Source organism: Streptopelia decaocto, assembly GCF_964273445.1.
Source record: "Streptopelia decaocto genome assembly, chromosome: 19".
Taxonomy (NCBI): domain Eukaryota; kingdom Metazoa; phylum Chordata; class Aves; order Columbiformes; family Columbidae; genus Streptopelia; species Streptopelia decaocto.
Window position 1 is genome coordinate 7,133,182 of NC_138674.1, and position 16,937 is coordinate 7,150,118.

At 47.0% G+C, this 16,937-nt stretch overlaps 1 protein-coding gene across 1 annotated transcript in view; it reads left to right on the forward strand.

Annotated features, from left to right (window-relative positions):
* Nucleotides 1-1,648: 1,648 nt before the first annotated feature.
* LOC309448018 (olfactory receptor 14J1-like) overlaps nucleotides 1,649-16,937 on the forward strand; it is a gene marked incomplete at its 5' end in the record, with an annotated part of 87,435 nt that continues 72,146 nt past the window's right edge. Inside the window, one exon of the mRNA XM_082069208.1 lies at nucleotides 1,649-2,527. Coding sequence (XP_081925334.1) covers nucleotides 1,649-2,527 — 879 coding nt within the window. The remainder of the gene's footprint in view (nucleotides 2,528-16,937) is intronic.

The window sequence follows — 16,937 nt, forward strand, 5'->3', positions numbered from 1 at the left end:
GTGGTGGAAGGAGCAAACCCTATCGGGCAGGAAAGGTCCTTCTGCTGTGCAGAGGGTGCTGTGTGGGTCAGGGCTGCTCACAGCTCCAGATCAACCCCGGAATATTTACAACAAGAGGTTTCAAGGAGAAAATCAAGAGAAGGAGTATTTTAAAGTCAAGGAACTTCCCTGAGTCCTTGTTTTCAGTCTCCTACTCTTGGGGAATGTTTGGGGATAAATGCAAAAGGAGTTGTTATTTTTAAACAAATGTTTGAAAAATGCAACTGTGTGATCAGTAGGGCTTCAAGAGAATCCTCTCATGCCTTCAGCCACTCCTCCTATGCAGGAACAGCATCACCTTTGCTGGACACCTTATACTTAATCTGACCTGTCCTGTTTTCCAGCCTGCAAACAGGAAGATGCCCCCAGGCAGTGCCCTGTGAACAGGCAGGATCTGTAGGGCCAGGGGGAGGGCACAGAGGGTGGGATGGTCTGTGAGCACTGACAGGGAAGAGACATGGACAGGGAAACACCTCCCAGGGGGAGAATCTCCAGGCAGCAGGGAAATGATTAGAAATGAGAGGAAACTGAACCCGGAATGGTTATGGGAGGGAGAACAGAGAAAAGTCCCTGTGACCCCCTGCAGGTCAGATCCCTCCTGTGAGCAGCCCCCTGGCCTCCTCTCCCCCCCAGCAAAGCCTCTGCCCTCAGGGCCGGGGGCTCCAAGGCATGAAGCAGCTCCTGTGCAGCCAGAGCTGCAGTTCCTCTGCAGAGCACAGGGGCTGAGAGCAGCTGCCCGGCAGTGTTGGTGTCTGGGAGGTGGCTGCACAGCTGGGGAAGGGTGACGCTGTCTGAGTGCCCAGCTGCCCCTGCCCTGGCCTCTCTCACACCCACCCTCACCGCATTGTCCTTCTTGCTCCCCTGCTCTGGGTCACTGCTGTTGGGATCTTGTTCTTGCTGTCAGGCTCTCTGGGGATGGCAGTTTCAGCTGCAGAGTCACAGCCTGATCTTGTGGGTCCTTTCCTGCAGGTGTGTCCATGGGCACACGTGTCCCAGCTTTGCTCTGACCTGTGGGCTGTGGGCAATGCAGTCTGTGGGGCTGGGGAATGAGCTGAGTCTCCCGGAATCAAATGCCATCAGCTGTCTTTACTATTGCCTTGAGGTTTCCTTCCAAGCTCTGAGCTTCCCTCCTGGATGCAAACTTGTCTTACAGCATCTTTGTTTTATCTGAAAGCCCCATGGAGAAGCAAAGAGATGCTGTGCAGAGAAAATAAAGTTGGGTAAAGCTGGGTAAAGCTCCTGTGCTTTAGGAGTCTTGGCTGTCCTTGGCCAAACATGGGGTGCTCAGTCCTTAGGAAAGGTGATACATGTTGTGGCTCCATCTGAAAAGCTGAACCCCAGTTCTGTCCCCTGCCCCCTGTTCCCATGCCCCCTGCTGCAGAGCAGGGCTGACTCCTCGGCAGCCAGCGGGCACAGGCCCTGCTCCTCACGGCACCTCCAGCCAGCACCACCCAGACACCGAGCTGGAGGAAGGTCTGGAAAAGGACAAGAAGGTGTTGTAGAGGGGAGGGTGTGTGAGAAATGCCTTTGATTTTGCTCAGAGAAGTCACTGATAACTTGTCACTGTCTTTTCCTCCTATGACAGGTTTCCCATGACCATCAGCAGCAAATGTCCAACAGCAGCTCCATCACCCAGTTCCTCCTCCTGCCGTTCACAGACACACGGGAGCTGCAGCTCTTGCACTTTTGGCTCTTCCTGGGCATCTACCTGGCTGCCCTCCTGGGCAACGGCCTCATCATCACCACCATAGCCTGGGACCAGCACCTGCACACCCCCATGTACTTCTTCCTGCTCAACCTCGCCCTCCTCGACCTGGGCTGCATCTCCACCACTGTCCCCAAATCCATGGGCAACTCCCTCTGGGACAACAGGGTCATTTCATACTCAGGATGTGCTGCACAGCTCTTTTCCTTTGCCTTCTTGATCACAGCAGAGTATTGTCTCCTCACCGTCATGTCGTACGACCGCTACGTTGCCATCTGCAAACCCCTGCACTACGGGACCCTCCTGGGCAGCAGAGCTTGTGTCCACATGGCAGCAGCTGCCTGGGCCACTGGGTTTCTCACTGCTCTGCTGCACACGGCCAATACATTTTCACTGCCCCTGTGCAAGGGCAATGCCCTGGGCCAGTTCTTCTGTGAAATCCCCCAGATCCTCAAGCTCTCCTGCTCACACTCCTACCTCAGGGAACTTGGGTTGCTTGTGGTTGTTGTATTAGTAGCGTTTGGCTGCTTTGTGTTCATTGTGGTGTCCTATGTGCAGATCTTGAGGGCCGTGCTGAGGATCCCCTCTGAGCAGGGACGGCACAAAGCCTTTTCCACCTGCCTCCCTCACCTGGCCGTGGTGTCCTTGTTTTTGACCACTGCAATATTTAACAATCTGAAGCCCCCCTCCATCTCCTCCCCATCCCTGGACCTGGTGGTGTCTGTTCTGTACTCAGTGGTGCCTCCAGCAGTGAACCCCCTCATCTACAGCATGAGGAACCAGGAGCTCAAGGAGTCCATTAGGAAAGTGATTTCATGGGTGTTTGTCAATACTGATCAGCTTTCCATCTCTGTCCACAAATGATGTGTATTTGTATCCCAATGCAGGCCTGTACCTTGTTTTATCCCTTTTACTTTGTTAGCATTACCCATATTGTTATTTATGGTTTTTATGTTTGTATATAATTTTTTGTGTTTAGCTGACTATTCTGTAAAATGTACCCATTATTAATATTTTTAAAACACGTGAAACCTGTATAACTGTTTTCCTAACACTGTGTCAGAGCTTGGTCTCCCATAGCATCTCCGTAATAAAATGACATCTCCTCTGTGCAGTTCCTCAATATTTGGTTGTTCTTCTAAAGCTGATCTCAACAACAGACCCAGGAATTTCACTCAAAAGGGCCTGATGTCAAAGCTCGTTGTCACGTTGGTAGCCGATAGACAACTGAGTTGTGGTTTAAGACACAACCCTTGTTGTCTGTTGATAGTGGAGAAGGGGAGTGGTCATGACATACAGTCAGACTGGGCTGTCCCAGAGCATGATGGGGCAGAGGACAATCCTCCAGGAGAGGAATCTGGAGCTGCCCGGAGAGCCCATGAGATACACAAGTACCTGTGTGCCTGAGGTGGGCAGTGACTGGAGCCCACAGAGTGAGACATGGCCCAAGGTGGACTCAACCCATGGCAAAGCACTAAATCCAGGTATCTGCAGGGAAACAAAGATGGAAACAACCCGCCCCACACAGACCCATTCCAACAGGCAACAGCACCTTCACAGTCACCACACCAACAGCAGCACTTACACAACCATGAGCAACAGTACTGACCGTGCCCTGTTCCTCCTCTCAGACTGAGCTGGTGTGGAGGTTGCACGAGTTGTCTGCACATCCTGGGTAGAACTTACCTGCAGTTTCACACACCCCTGTGGTCCCTCCAGTGTGGACCTGGGGTTTGGGTCAACCCAGACTCAGAGACATTGCCCACTTGGCCATTCCAGCCTCAGGTCTCTTCATATCCTGGTGTCTCCTCTTCCTTGCGAGCCTCACTTAGACCTGACCAAGAGAGCGTGTGCATACATTTACACCCAAACACACACACAACAGTGAACCCACTCACACAGTAAATAGCCAGGAACAGAGTTTAAGAAATATTGTAGTTTAACCCTGGTCATCAGCTCAGCACCACACTGTTGCTGTGGCAGGATGAGGGGAAGATCTTAAAAGTAAAAGAAAACTTGAGGGTTGAGATAAAGACAGTTTAATAGGCAAAGCAAAAGCTGTGTGCGCAATCAAAGAAAAATAAGGAATCTATCCCCTGCTTTGCATTGGCAGGTGGGTGTTCAGCCATCTCCAGAAAATCAGGGCTCCATCACACAGAGCAGTTACTTGGGAAGACAAACGCCATCACTCTGAGTGTTCCCCCCTCACTTTCTCTCCCAGACTTTGTTGCTGAGCATGACTTCATGTGGTACAGAAGATCCCTTTGGTCAGCTGGGGACTCTATGGTCTCCATAGAGACCCATAGAGATCTATAGAGTCCCATAGAGATCATAGGGACCATAGAGACCCATAGAGACCATAGAGACCCACAGAGACCATAGAGACCCAGAGAGACCATAGAGACCCACAGAGACCATAGAGACCCAGAGAGACCATAGAGACCATAGTGACCCATAGAGACCACAGAGACCATAGAGTCCCATAGAGAAAACAGAGACCCATAGAGATCCACAGAGTCCATAGAGACCCATAGAGACCACAGAGACCATAGAGTCCCCAGCTGTCTGCTCTCAGTTTCTTGGGCCCCCCCAGCCTACTCTCACCTCTCAGCGTGAGAAGCAGAAAAGGCCTTGACTGTGCAAGCACCGCCCAGCACTGACTGAAACATGGGGTGTGATCAACACTGTTTCCATCACAGATTGAAAACACAGCCTCATACAAGTTGCTATGAAGATAATTAACTCTACCCCAGCTGAAACCAGTCTAACAAGCAGGACAGACCATCGTGATCAGGCAGGGGGGTTGGCCAGAGCAGCACTGACCAGCCACCTCCCCTCGGGCAGCTGGTCACTTGAATCCCTCTCCTCCCCGCTCTTCCACAAGCTGCTTCTTCCACGATCCACCTTGATCCCTCCCTTTCTCTGCTCCAGTCTCCTCACCAATTCATAACCATCATCAGTTACTTTTTCCCCAATGGGCTCAGGTTTCCTCCACTTGCACTCAAATTTGATAGTTTGGATTCCATTGCCTTGGTCCTCTGGTCCCTTCTCACATCCCTCACTTTCTCATGCACGTCCCACAGTTTCCCATGACACGTACAGGTGGCTTCACCCAGGGCAGGGCCTCACCAGGGGCACAGTCATTTGTCTGCAGCCTTCCCATCTGGCATCCTTGATGACTTCATGATACCTGCCTACCTCTGGCCAATCACCTTGCTGTCATGAGGTGACCTCACAAGTGATAATGCATCCATGTTGGCTTTGCCTACATGTACCCCCAGGTCACCACAACAGAAGTGGCATCACAACCCACCTCTAGCTGTGTCATCTGGCATCCTTGATGACCTCATCATACCCGCCTACCTCTGGCCAATCACATTGCTGTCATGAGGTGACCTCACAAGTGATAATCCCGCCATGTTGGCTTGGCCTACATCTACCCCATGTATCTGCAATAGAAGTGGCATCACCACCCACCTCCAGCCGTGTCATCTTCCCCTTCTCCTGCATCTCCCATCTCCCAGGCTCTCAGCACTGCTGGGTGTGTTCTCCAGCATCCAGGTGACATCACTAGGCCTGGCTCACCACGTGCCCAGTTGGGTTGTTCTCAAAGATGTGACTTCAAAATCTCCCTCCCTCCCATGACGCCTCACCTTGCATCATCCTCTTCTGGCACCAGGGGTCACCTCACAGCCAACCTCCAGACACTTCCCCGGCACCTGCCTCTCCTTTTTCCCACCCAGCACTGTCATTTCTGCTGGGCAGGCAGCACCGTGCTCCCCATGGGGACTGCAGAGCCCTGGTGGGACAGCTCAGTGGTGGGAGAGCAGCCAGGGGTGGTCAGGGCTCCTCGGGAAGGCAGGTGGTGGATGAGGAGCTGGAGATGAGCTCTGTGCAGAGGGGAGCCTGGTGTGCACAGACCTTGCCCTGGAGGAAGCTTCATGGCTACAGGTCCTCGAGTATGTGAGAAATGCAGTTGTGATTCGTGCTGAGATGTTTCATGTTTACAGATACAACCAAATGAGACTTGGGCTCTGAACCTGGAAAGAGGAAAAGGTGGGTAAGTTCTATGTGAAAAGTTCTGAAACTTGTTTATGAGGTTATATTGACAGAGGGAGCTAACGTTTTCAGGGTTCACCAACCACATAATAAGGGCCTGCTAACGAACTAACACTTGAAGGCACATGATGAGTATCTAGTTGAGAGCTGTATGTAGCCAGTTGTGTTAAGAAAAACCAGAACCTCATCGAGTGCCGAGATCAGAAGTTTTACAGCACCAGCTGTAACCTTGAGGAGACAAGACAGCCAAGAGCTACAGCAAAAGGGGGCCAGGCTGGTTTCGGTCGACTTGGCAACTTGGGAGACCCATAGAGACCACAGAGACCATAGTGACCCATAGAGACCACAGAAACTATAGAGACCCATAGAGACCATAGAGCCCATAGTGACCCATAGAGACCACAGAGACCATAGAGACCAGAGAGACCATAGAGACCACAGAGACCATAGAGACCATAGAGACCACAGAGACCATAGAGCCCATAGTGACCCATAGAGACCACAGAGACCATAGAGACCATAGAGACCACAGAGACCATAGAGTCCCATAGAGACCACAGAGACCATAGAGACCACAGAGACCATAGATCCCATAGTGACCCATAGAGACCACAGAGACCATAGAGATCACAGAGACCATAGACTCCCATAGGGAAAACAGAGACCCATAGAGATCCGTAGAGTCCCATAAAGACCCATAGAGACCACAGAGACCATAGAGTCCCATAGAGACCACAGAGACCCATAGAGACCACAGAGACCATAGAGACCATAGAGACCCATAGAGACCCATAGAGACCAGAGAGACCATAGAGACCACAGAGACCATAGAGACCCATAGAGACCACAGAGACCCATAGAGACCAGAGAGACCATAGAGACCCAGAGACCCATAGAGACCAGAGAGACCATAGAGACCCACAGAGACCCATAGAGACCAGAGAGACCATAGAGTCTCATAGAGATCCGTAGAGTCCTATAAAGACCCATGGAGACCCCTCCTCAAAGCCACCAAGTGCCACTGCACAGGCACAACAGGGGAGGGTCAAGGAGGAGACTGGAAATGGTTCTCTGAGACTCATTTTAATGAGAAGCGGGAAAGGTTATGGATACGTACAGGCGTTCCTGGGGTCATTATGAATATGTAACACCTTACTGTCCTGGAGAACAAACAGGCTGTGAGTTCCTGTTCAGCGGCGATGTCCTCAGAGCCCAGGAAGAAACCAACCTGATGGCCAGGGAGTCCAGCAGGGCCTGGCAAGAGGTCAGCGTGGATGAACAGGGACCCCCTGACTTAGGACGTCAAACAGCAGAGGGACGTGCAGGGAGGCTGGAGGGGAACAGGCTGCCCAGGGACAGACAGACAGACAGACACCTGGCCTGGGGGTGCAGGGATGGAGCCAGCAAAGCCAACGCTGAGCAGTGGCTGAAATGGCCGTGCAAGGGGAGGGCACCCAGGAGGGCTTCTCCAAAGATATGGGCAGCACAAGGAAGGCGGCTGAGGGCACCCTGGTCCCAGTGGCCAGTGGGGCAGGGGACAGGTGACAAAGACAATATCAAAACAACAATTTCTCTGAAGAAAGATTCTTCTTTGGAGAGTGCTGTTAGGAAATATAACTGGACACACTTATACATTTTACTATATATTTACCAACACATAAATATAATTTTTTCTTTACGATCACATAGAAAGACAGACAACACAGGTCTGTTGAGATCACTGTCAACATGGCCATCTAAAAAGAGAGCAGCTCAGTTAACCTTTTTATCCCTCTTTCCTCCATCAGTCAAGAGTGGCCAACAGCTTCCAGCATGACTCACTGTGTGCCAAGGGTAAAAAGTGGCACTGACAGCCCATGGCTGTGCATTCTTTGGTGCCTTCGGCTCTGAAAGACACAAGGATTATCTTTCTTAATGTTGTAGGGTTTGGTAGGAGAGAAATCTAGAGAATATTTCTTAAAAATGGAGGGAAAAAGAAACCAGTTGAAAGATGTAGAGTGAAGGAAATGTGTTCTTGCAACTTTAAAATCAAACACTGTTGTTGTTGTAATTCTCCCTTCTTTCTTTTGAATACTTTCAATATCAGTGTTTCCCATGAGATCAAAATGAGACTTTTCAGGATGTGCATTAAGAACAAGAGGAGAACTTCTGATCCTCCACTATATTTGCCTTCTCAGCACTCTCTCTGTTATCTGTGCATCTCATCTCCCTCATCCTCCAGGTATTTCCTCCTGCCCTGACTAAACTGACCATGTCTGAAGTCCCATTTCCAGCAGCTGATCTGCACACAACACTTGCCATTGCTCTCTGGGTTTCCCTTCCTCTTACTGTTTGATCACTCACACACTTGTCAACAACCCAGTTGCTGCTTTCAGCTTCAAGGAGTTAAAAGCTTCCTTGTCTTTCAGTAGTCTGTCTAATTCTGTCTTTAGCCAACTCTTTTATTGTGTTTATTTTATGATTTCCTTTCTGTCTAAAACATTTCTTGCATGGTTCTGCCTTGGAGAAGGTGAACCTCAGTGGTGGCAGCTTGTCCTTGGTGTACAGTTGAGGAGTGTGTTTACTTTTAATCATGAACCTTATCAGTTCTATTTTGTTTGTTCAAGGGTAAAGCAAAGTCCCTCTTTGCTGTGTGCACTTGGGTCTGCAAGGAGAGCAGGTGGGAGCTGGTGCAAAGGAGCTGGCACATCCAGCTGCAGATGCAGTGAAGTCTGGGGTGAGGAAAAGGGATGCAAGGCCTAGGGGGCCAATGAGAGAAACGATGGGGTTGGGGAGGTGAGGAGCAAGGTTGTCCACACGGTGTGAGACCTCAAGGGACAGGTTCTCCAGCCAGTCAAGACCTCCTTAGGAGAGACCCCGGATCAACATCAGACAATGCTGCAATCACATCTTCTCCAAACTGAAAAATACTAAACTATACCCTTTAACCAAAAAAAGGCATTTTTATAAGAAGGTTTTTGAAATCTTTGTCCATAACTACACTAGGACACTTCTCTAATTGGCAGTACAGGACTAAAAGGAAATTACAAGAAGAGACATGGTTTGTTAGAGCTTTCTTGAGTGTAATGTGCCCCATGGTGCATTTGGTGCTGAGTCCTTGAACATTGCTCAGGTGCTGAGAGGAGACTGCACAAACCTTTCCAGAAGTCAAAGCCAGAAGAAAAAAGTACTAAGTTCCTTGAAGTATTAATGAGTTCCACTGAGGGCAAGTACCAGCAAAGCTTCCCCAGGGACTCGCTACGGCAGAGAATTGGAGGCCATGATGGCAGATAAACAAAGGGAAACGTGCAGGCAGCTGAGGTGCTGAGAAAACCCTGGTGTAGTTGGGTGAAGCAGAGAGGCCAAGGCCTGACCCCCAGCCCCTGGGAAGGCAGATCCTGTCCCTCACACATTGCTCAGGGCTCTTCCTGGGGCAGGGGATGTGGGCTGTGTGGTGTGAGTGAAGGACAATGGGGTGACAGTTCCCAGCCTTACTGGGGTGTGCAGGAGGCCATGAGGTGCCCCAGTGCCTGAGGACAACACGCCTCCTCACAGGCCTTGGTGGCAGAGGCGATGGCCATAGCCAAGGGGACAAAGACTTGGGTTCTCTTGGTGACATCCAGCTTTGCCAGTGCCCTTTGCCATCTCCACCACAGGTTGTCCTACACTGTCCCACAGCTGCTGCTGTTTCCCTGCAGGCTGTAGACACCCATCTTGCTTCTTCCCCTTGCTCTCACCCTGGTATTTCCATACATTGACTGATGTGTCTCCACTCTCATGCTGTTCCTGGAAACACAAGGACATGGACTGATCTCCTGCTCCTTCTGGATGATTTCTCGTACCACAGCACTGCCCTTTGAGTGACATTTCCTCCTCCTCATGTCCAGTCTCCACCTGTTAGTAACAGAACCAGTTTTACAAAATGTTCCTGGAAGGATGAATCAGTTTTGTAAACTGTCCCTGAGAGGATGTTCAAGCATATCGTGTTCGAGTACACTCCTATCTTAACAACCTAGCTTTTATCTTAGCCTAAATACGTATAGAGTGAGGACACTGCACATGATCAAAATAGTTCCAAGATGTAGCAATTGATGTTATAATCAATATTGAGTAACCATTACGTATCTTAATGAATATATGAATATGTATGTGAATGGACTGTATAAATACTGTGTAACTTAAACTGACCAGCGAAGCCAGCTTTGGGTGCGAACCCCTGGTTTCCCAGCGCTGAAATAAAGCACCGCATATAACTACGCCCGTGGTTATGTGTCCTGATTGCTAACATTTTGGCGACCCAGATGGGACATCGTGGGCTGCGAGGCGGATCGCGTCTCGATCCTCCTCCGGCTAGCACCGAGGTATTCTTGGGGAGTGCATCGGATGCAACCGACCCTCTGCTGCTCACAACGGACCTCTGACTGGTAAGAAGGTGCTTTATCTGGATTAGTGGGTACCCACCTGGTCTGGTAGCCTGCTGGTCAGGCATCTGGTAGCCTGCCGGTCAGACGCGGTGAAAGCCACGCTCGGTTGGGCAGGGAGCTCCCGGGGTATTGCCTGGGCAGCCGTCCGTCAGACAGAGGGAAACCTCTGCAGGCTCGGCATCTGGTCTGGTTATTTGTGCGCACCTGGTCTGGTTATTTGTGCTGCTCAGCACCTGGTCTGTAGTTCTGGTGATTTAATCTGTATTTACTGTTGAAACCGGTGATTTATTTGATCCTGTTTACTGTTGTTCTGGTAAAGTTACCTGTGTTATCTTTCTGTGTTAGTTATCTGTATCCTTCTGTGTTTATATGTCCAATTCAAACATATCGCCATCAAATTGCTTTCTGAAACATTAGAAGGAGGCTGGGTTTGGACAGTTTATGCATAAAAAGAAGTGTAATTGTGATCTGTTTGCATATTTGAACTCGGTATTTGGTTTGTGTGTCTGAGCTCAGTATTTTAGTTTGTATGTTTATATTTGGTACCAAAAGAATTTGTTTGGGGAAATAATTACAAAATAAGAACCGGTTCCGTTACTAAAGTGCCACCTTGCTCCCCTTCAGATGCATCTGTACACATGAAAGTAAATTGAGTTAGCTGTATTGCAGTTAGTGTTGTTCTGTGGATAGACTGATTTGGATCTAAAATTAATGTCAGGGATTGATGCTTAGTATGCTGTTTATTGACATCTGTAAGAAGTTACAAAAGGTAGGAGATGAGAGATGTAACTATTGTTCAGCTAACTGGAATTACATATAAAGTTTATAATCGCAGGAATTAAATGAAGAGAGAAAAGGGCAAAAGGAGCCTAAACCTGTGCCCGGCAGCTTCTCCTTGATAAACTGCGGAGGAAAAAAAAAAAAAAAAATGGTGAAAAGCTGACTGTCTGCTAAAGCGGTGAAAAGGGGGGGGAGCGGCGGCTGCTAGAGTTGGAGCTACAGCTCCTCTCCTCCGGGCTCGCCGCCCGTAGGGGATGAAGCAGGGGCGGGATCACCAAACGTAATAGCACCCCTGCGGCAGGCAGTAGGTGTGTGGGGGTAACCAGTCTATGTAAAAGTTCCGTTTTCGCCAGGGGATTTAGTAATCTGAAAACAATCGGCTGGTCCTTATTGGGAAAATCCAGATAAGGTTGCAATAATTAAGATGATAATTAAAATGCAGAATCCTGATTGGGATGATTTACAAGTGATTTTGGATACATTAATGGACCCTACAGAAAAGATATGGTTATAGAGGTTGCGAGGGATAAAGTGAGATAAGATATTCGGAATGGGAAAGTAGAGGCTAACGTTGATGAGAACTTTCCAAAAGAAGATCCCCGATGGAATTATAATACAGGAGGCGGGTTATGCCGTCTCCGGAGGTATCAGGATTGGTTATTGATTAGCGTTCAAACTGCTATGCCGAAGCAAATGAATTGATCAAAATTGTATAATGTGATGCAGGAAAAGAATGAGTCTCCCTCGGCCTTTTAGAAAGATTAAAAGAAGCTGCCAAAACCGGGATGTAAAATTTTTGGTAGACACAGGGGCTACGTAGTCTGTACTGAATTCCTTACAGGGGACGGTAGGTCACAGAGCTACAACAACTGTTGGTGCCACAGGGAAGGAGGAAGTACGGCCATTCCTACAACCCTTGGATTTGTGTTTTGGAGAAAAGGAACTAACCCACAAGTTCTTATATGTTCCAGACTGTCCAGTTTGCCTTTTAGGACGGGAATTATTGACCAAATTGGATGCTGTAATAACATTTGAGGATGGAAACCTGGTAATGAAAATTCCGGAATCTAAGGTAGGACAAATTCTGTTATTAAAAGAAAACCTGGTAGTGAAAATACCGCAAGCAGTGGAGGAGGCTGTGATTCCTATGGTATGGGAGACTGACATACCTGGGAAATCAAAAACAGCCCAGCCTGTAAAAGTGGAACTGAAGGAAGATGCCAAGCCAGTACAGTTGAGGCAGTACCCACTGAAACTAGAAGCTAGGTTAGGAATAGTACCTCTAATTGAAAATTCTTGAAATATGGTATTCTAGAGGAATGTGAATCAGAATATAATACTCCAATTTTTCCAGTAAAGAAACCTGATGGTAGTTATCGATTAGGCCAAGATTTGCGGGCTGTAAACCAGATCACTAAGGACATTTATCCGGTAGTTGCAAATCCATATACCTTGTTAACATCTGTGAAAGAGAAATATAAATGGTTTACTGTACTTGATCTAAAAGATGCCTTCTTCTGCATACCCCTTGACCATGAAAGCAAAAAGCTATTTGCCTTTGAATGGGAAAATCCACACAATGGGAGAAAAACTCAGTTAACCTGGACACGCCTTCCACAGGGGTTCAAGAATAGCCCAACCATCTTTGGAAATCAACTAGCCAAGGAACTCGAGGAATGGACTACAAAAGGTCGTATCATGATCCCTCGACAATGGTATTTGTTGCTACAATATGTAGATGATATTCTGATTGCGACTGAGACGCAAGGACTCTGCATCCAGGTAACAATTGAAATATTGAACCAATTGGGAATGAACGGTACAAAGTATCGAAAAATAAAGCTCAGATTGCATCCGAGACTGTGATCTATTTAGGATGCGAGCTCTCTCAAGGACAGCGAAGGCTAAGCCTGAACAGGATACATGGTATTTGTGCTATTCCAGAACCACAAAACTTACATGAGTTGAGATCTTTTTTAGGAATGACAGGATGGTGCAGACCCTGGATTATGGACCATGGGTTGATCGCCAAACCTTTGTATGAAGCACAAAGGAATAAAACATTCAAGTGGGGAAAGCCACAACGTGAGGCCTTCCAAAAGCTAAAACAGGCTTTGATGCAGGCACCTGCTTTGGGCCTGCCGGACTTGAGCAAAGACTTCCAGTTGTTTGTACACGAGTGACAAAGACTTGCCTTGGGAGTATTAACCCAACGACTAGGATCCTGGAAAAGACCTGTTGGCTATTTTTCCAAACAGCTAGATCCGGTAAGTGCTGGGTGGCCGGCATGCTTACGGGCGGTAGCTGCTACAGTAATGCTGATCCAGGAGGTCCAAAAACTAACTATGGGAAAAAGGATAGAAGTGTTTGTATCCCATATGGTGACAACAGTATTGGAACAAAAGGGGGGCCATTGGCTTTCCCCAAGCAGAATGATGAAATACCAGGTAATTCTGACAGAACAAGATGATGTTGTTCTAAAAACTACTAACCTAATGAATCCTGCTGAGTTTTTGGGTGCATGTACAGAAGAAGGAGACCTGGAACATGATTGTGTGGAAGTTATCGAATACACCCATACAAGTCATCCTGATTTGAGCGACACCCTGCTGGCAGATGCGTTCGGAGTTGTTCATGTGCATGGAGCCCTTTGGAAAGAGTGGGGACTGCTCTCTTCACAAGGAACAAACATTAAATACCAGAAGGAAATATTGAACTTGATTAATGCCATTCAGAAACCATCGCAAGTTGCTATAATGCACTGTAAAGCTCATCAAAGTGGAACATCGAAAATTATTGAGGGAAATCGGCTTGCTGATCAAACATCTCGGTCGGTGGCACGGCAAGTGAGAACAATGGTGGGTCTTGTCTCCCAGAAGGTAAGAGCAATTGATTTATTACCTTCATAGCCAGCAAGAATAATTCTGGGTGGTATGTAACCACCAATGGACAAGTTGTGGTGCCAACCACTATTATGAGAGGAATACTTCAGACGGAACACCAGAAGTGTCACTGGGGTGCAGAAGCATTGGTAACTTATCTAAGAAAACAAATTATGTCGGTCCAGATGTTAACAATGGCAAAGTCCATTACAGCTAAGTGTGAAATTTGCTTGAAAAATAATCCTCTAGTAAAAAGAAAAATAGAAATGGGGAAAATTAAGACAGACATGCAACCCGGGGATTATTGGCAAATAGATTAGGCGGAACTCCCCAGAACTCGTGGATATAGATATCTACTTGTTGTGGTGGATACCTTTTCTGGATGGCCAGAAGCCTTCCCTTGTTGCACCAACCAAGCAAAAGAAACTGTGAAATGGTTATTAAAAGAAATAATCCCTAGATTTGGGATACCAATAGGAATATCATCTGATAGGGGGCCCCATTTTGTGGCACAACTGGTAAAGGAGGTTAGCAGATGTTTAGGGATCCAGTGGGATCTGCATACTCCCTGGAGGCCCCAGTCCAGTGGACAGGTAGAGAAAATGAACCAAACTTTAAAAAGACAACTTAGTAAGGTCTGCCAGGAGGCAAAGATTCAATGGCCGCAGGCCTTACCAATAGCATTGTTGTGTATCAGGATAAAACCTAAGGGCGGAATGTCAGTAAGTCCGTACGAAATTCTGTATGGCAAACCCTATGAAGCACCAAACCCAAATCCAGAGGTCCGCATAAAGGGTAATCAGGACCTGTACAATTGTGTGTTATCTCTTGGCAGGACACTGAATCAACTCCGATCTGCATTAGTGTGGAGTCGACCCCTGACACTTGAAAATCCAGTACATAATATAGAACCTGGGGAGACTGTGTATGTGAAAAACTAGAACGAAGAGCCTTTGAGAGAACGTTGGGACGGACCCTACCAAGTACTCTTGACCACGTTTACTGCAGTTAAAGTTGCCGGAGTAGACTCCTGGATACATTACACTCGTGTGAAGAAGGTTCCAAGAGCGTGGTCATCATATATCCTAGGTCCAACCACACTCAAGATTACATCGCAATAATGCCTGGTTTGCATTACCAAGCTTTGGTTTTGGTTATACCCCGAGTTTTTGTGCTTTTGAAAATTGGAGAGGGAAGTGCCACTCTATTCCACAAGGCCCCTGATAGACAGTGGGAAAGCTCGCCCGATGCATGGAAAATTTATAAATGCAAAAATGAGACTATTTGAATGGAATTGCAAATTAGGCCACGAAGAGCAGTAGATAGTAATGAAAGTACCCAGATACCACAGGTAGTACAAAGTGCACAAAATCAGGCAGAGAACCTAATGATAGGATTAATCCGAGACTTTGCACAAACACAAAATATCAGTAGCATCACTGCCTGCCTTCCCATACCAAAATCAGCTGAGGACCCAGAACAGTGAGGAATAATCGCTACTACCTTACCAGAAATAAACAGAACTGGTAAGATAGCATGTGAATCCCACACTAGAATAGAAGAAGTTCCAACTGAACAAAGGATAAGAGAAGGACAAAAATGGAAAACGCCAGGACACAGGGCAGATTGCTTAAAATTACCTAAAGCAAGGTATATTACAATAGGACGATTCCACGATCTAGGATGATGCTTCTATGACAAGTGGACCACTAAAATAGTGAATCAAAAGGTTGAACAGACCTACTGGGAATGCAAAGATCAGGATAACAAAAACATAACTGAATTATGGAACAATATGTGGACATTAAGTATTGTACAACAATACCAATACAGTGAAGCAATTCCATGGTGCATACGGTGGTCTGATGTAACAGAAGGAATAACAGTACCATGGTGGAATTGCTCACGGGTGATAACTTGTCAAACAGACATTAAAGAGATACCTTTGTCCATTGTAAAAGTAGCAGCGATTACAGGCTGCATTTGTCGGAAACAGTTAGACCCACAGGCAGCCTTTAAAATTGGCATCGATAAAGACAAAATTGACTGTAAAGGAGTTATAGGCAGTATGGAACATTTAGTTTGGGCCTTAAGTGATGGGACCTGGACTACACATTTGCCAATGGGAGGACCAATTAGAGAAATTACTTTGGGGTTGCCAACACTATGTCCCATTTGGAAAAGGTCACCTTTGAAAAATAGGCAAGAACCATTACAGATCAGACATAAATGGGAAACAAATGAGGATGATGTGTGGCATGAACCATCAAGCAGTGTTAAATTTAGCTGGGCACTAGAATCTTTCTTTACACCAATTGCAGCCTACAGAAATACAGAAATGATTGAGAAATTAATCGGGCAAATGGATCGATTGGCTAGAATAACAAAAAAGGGTTTTCGGGATCTCAATATACAATTACAAGCTACGACTAAAATGACCTTGCAGAATAGAATGGCACTCGACATAATGTTATTAAAAGAAAATGGCGTCTGTTGATATTTGAAAGACAGAATCAATCACTGCTGCATCCATATTCCAGACGTAACTTCAGAGGTTGAGAAAGACATTTCCGAGCTGACCCAAACACAAGTGGAGCTGCAAAAGGAAAGACAAGATGCAGAACAGAGCTGGATAGGAGCTCTGTTGAATAAATTCGATTTAAATTTGGGAGGATGGGTACATTCACTACTAGAAAGTGTAGTTGTGCTTGCAATTGTGATTGTTCTTTGTCTGTTGTATGTAGGTATTAAGCGCATAATTAGTCAAACAAATGCTAGGAATAATCGCATTTTCAGTATCCTGAGTAGGAATTATGCTAATCCTATATTTGATAACCCTCCAGCTTATGAAGAGGCACGACTGGAACTATCACACCTGAAGGGAATTGCGAATCAGTAATCGAAGAAATTGATTGAGGTGAAAATGCATTGTCTAAGAATAGAAAAGCATTTTCAAAGGGGGGAAATGTTAGTAAGCGGACCAGTTTTACAAAATGTTCCTGGAAGGATGAATCAGTTTTGTAAACTGTCCCTGAGAGCATGTTCAAGCATATCGTGTTCGAGTATACT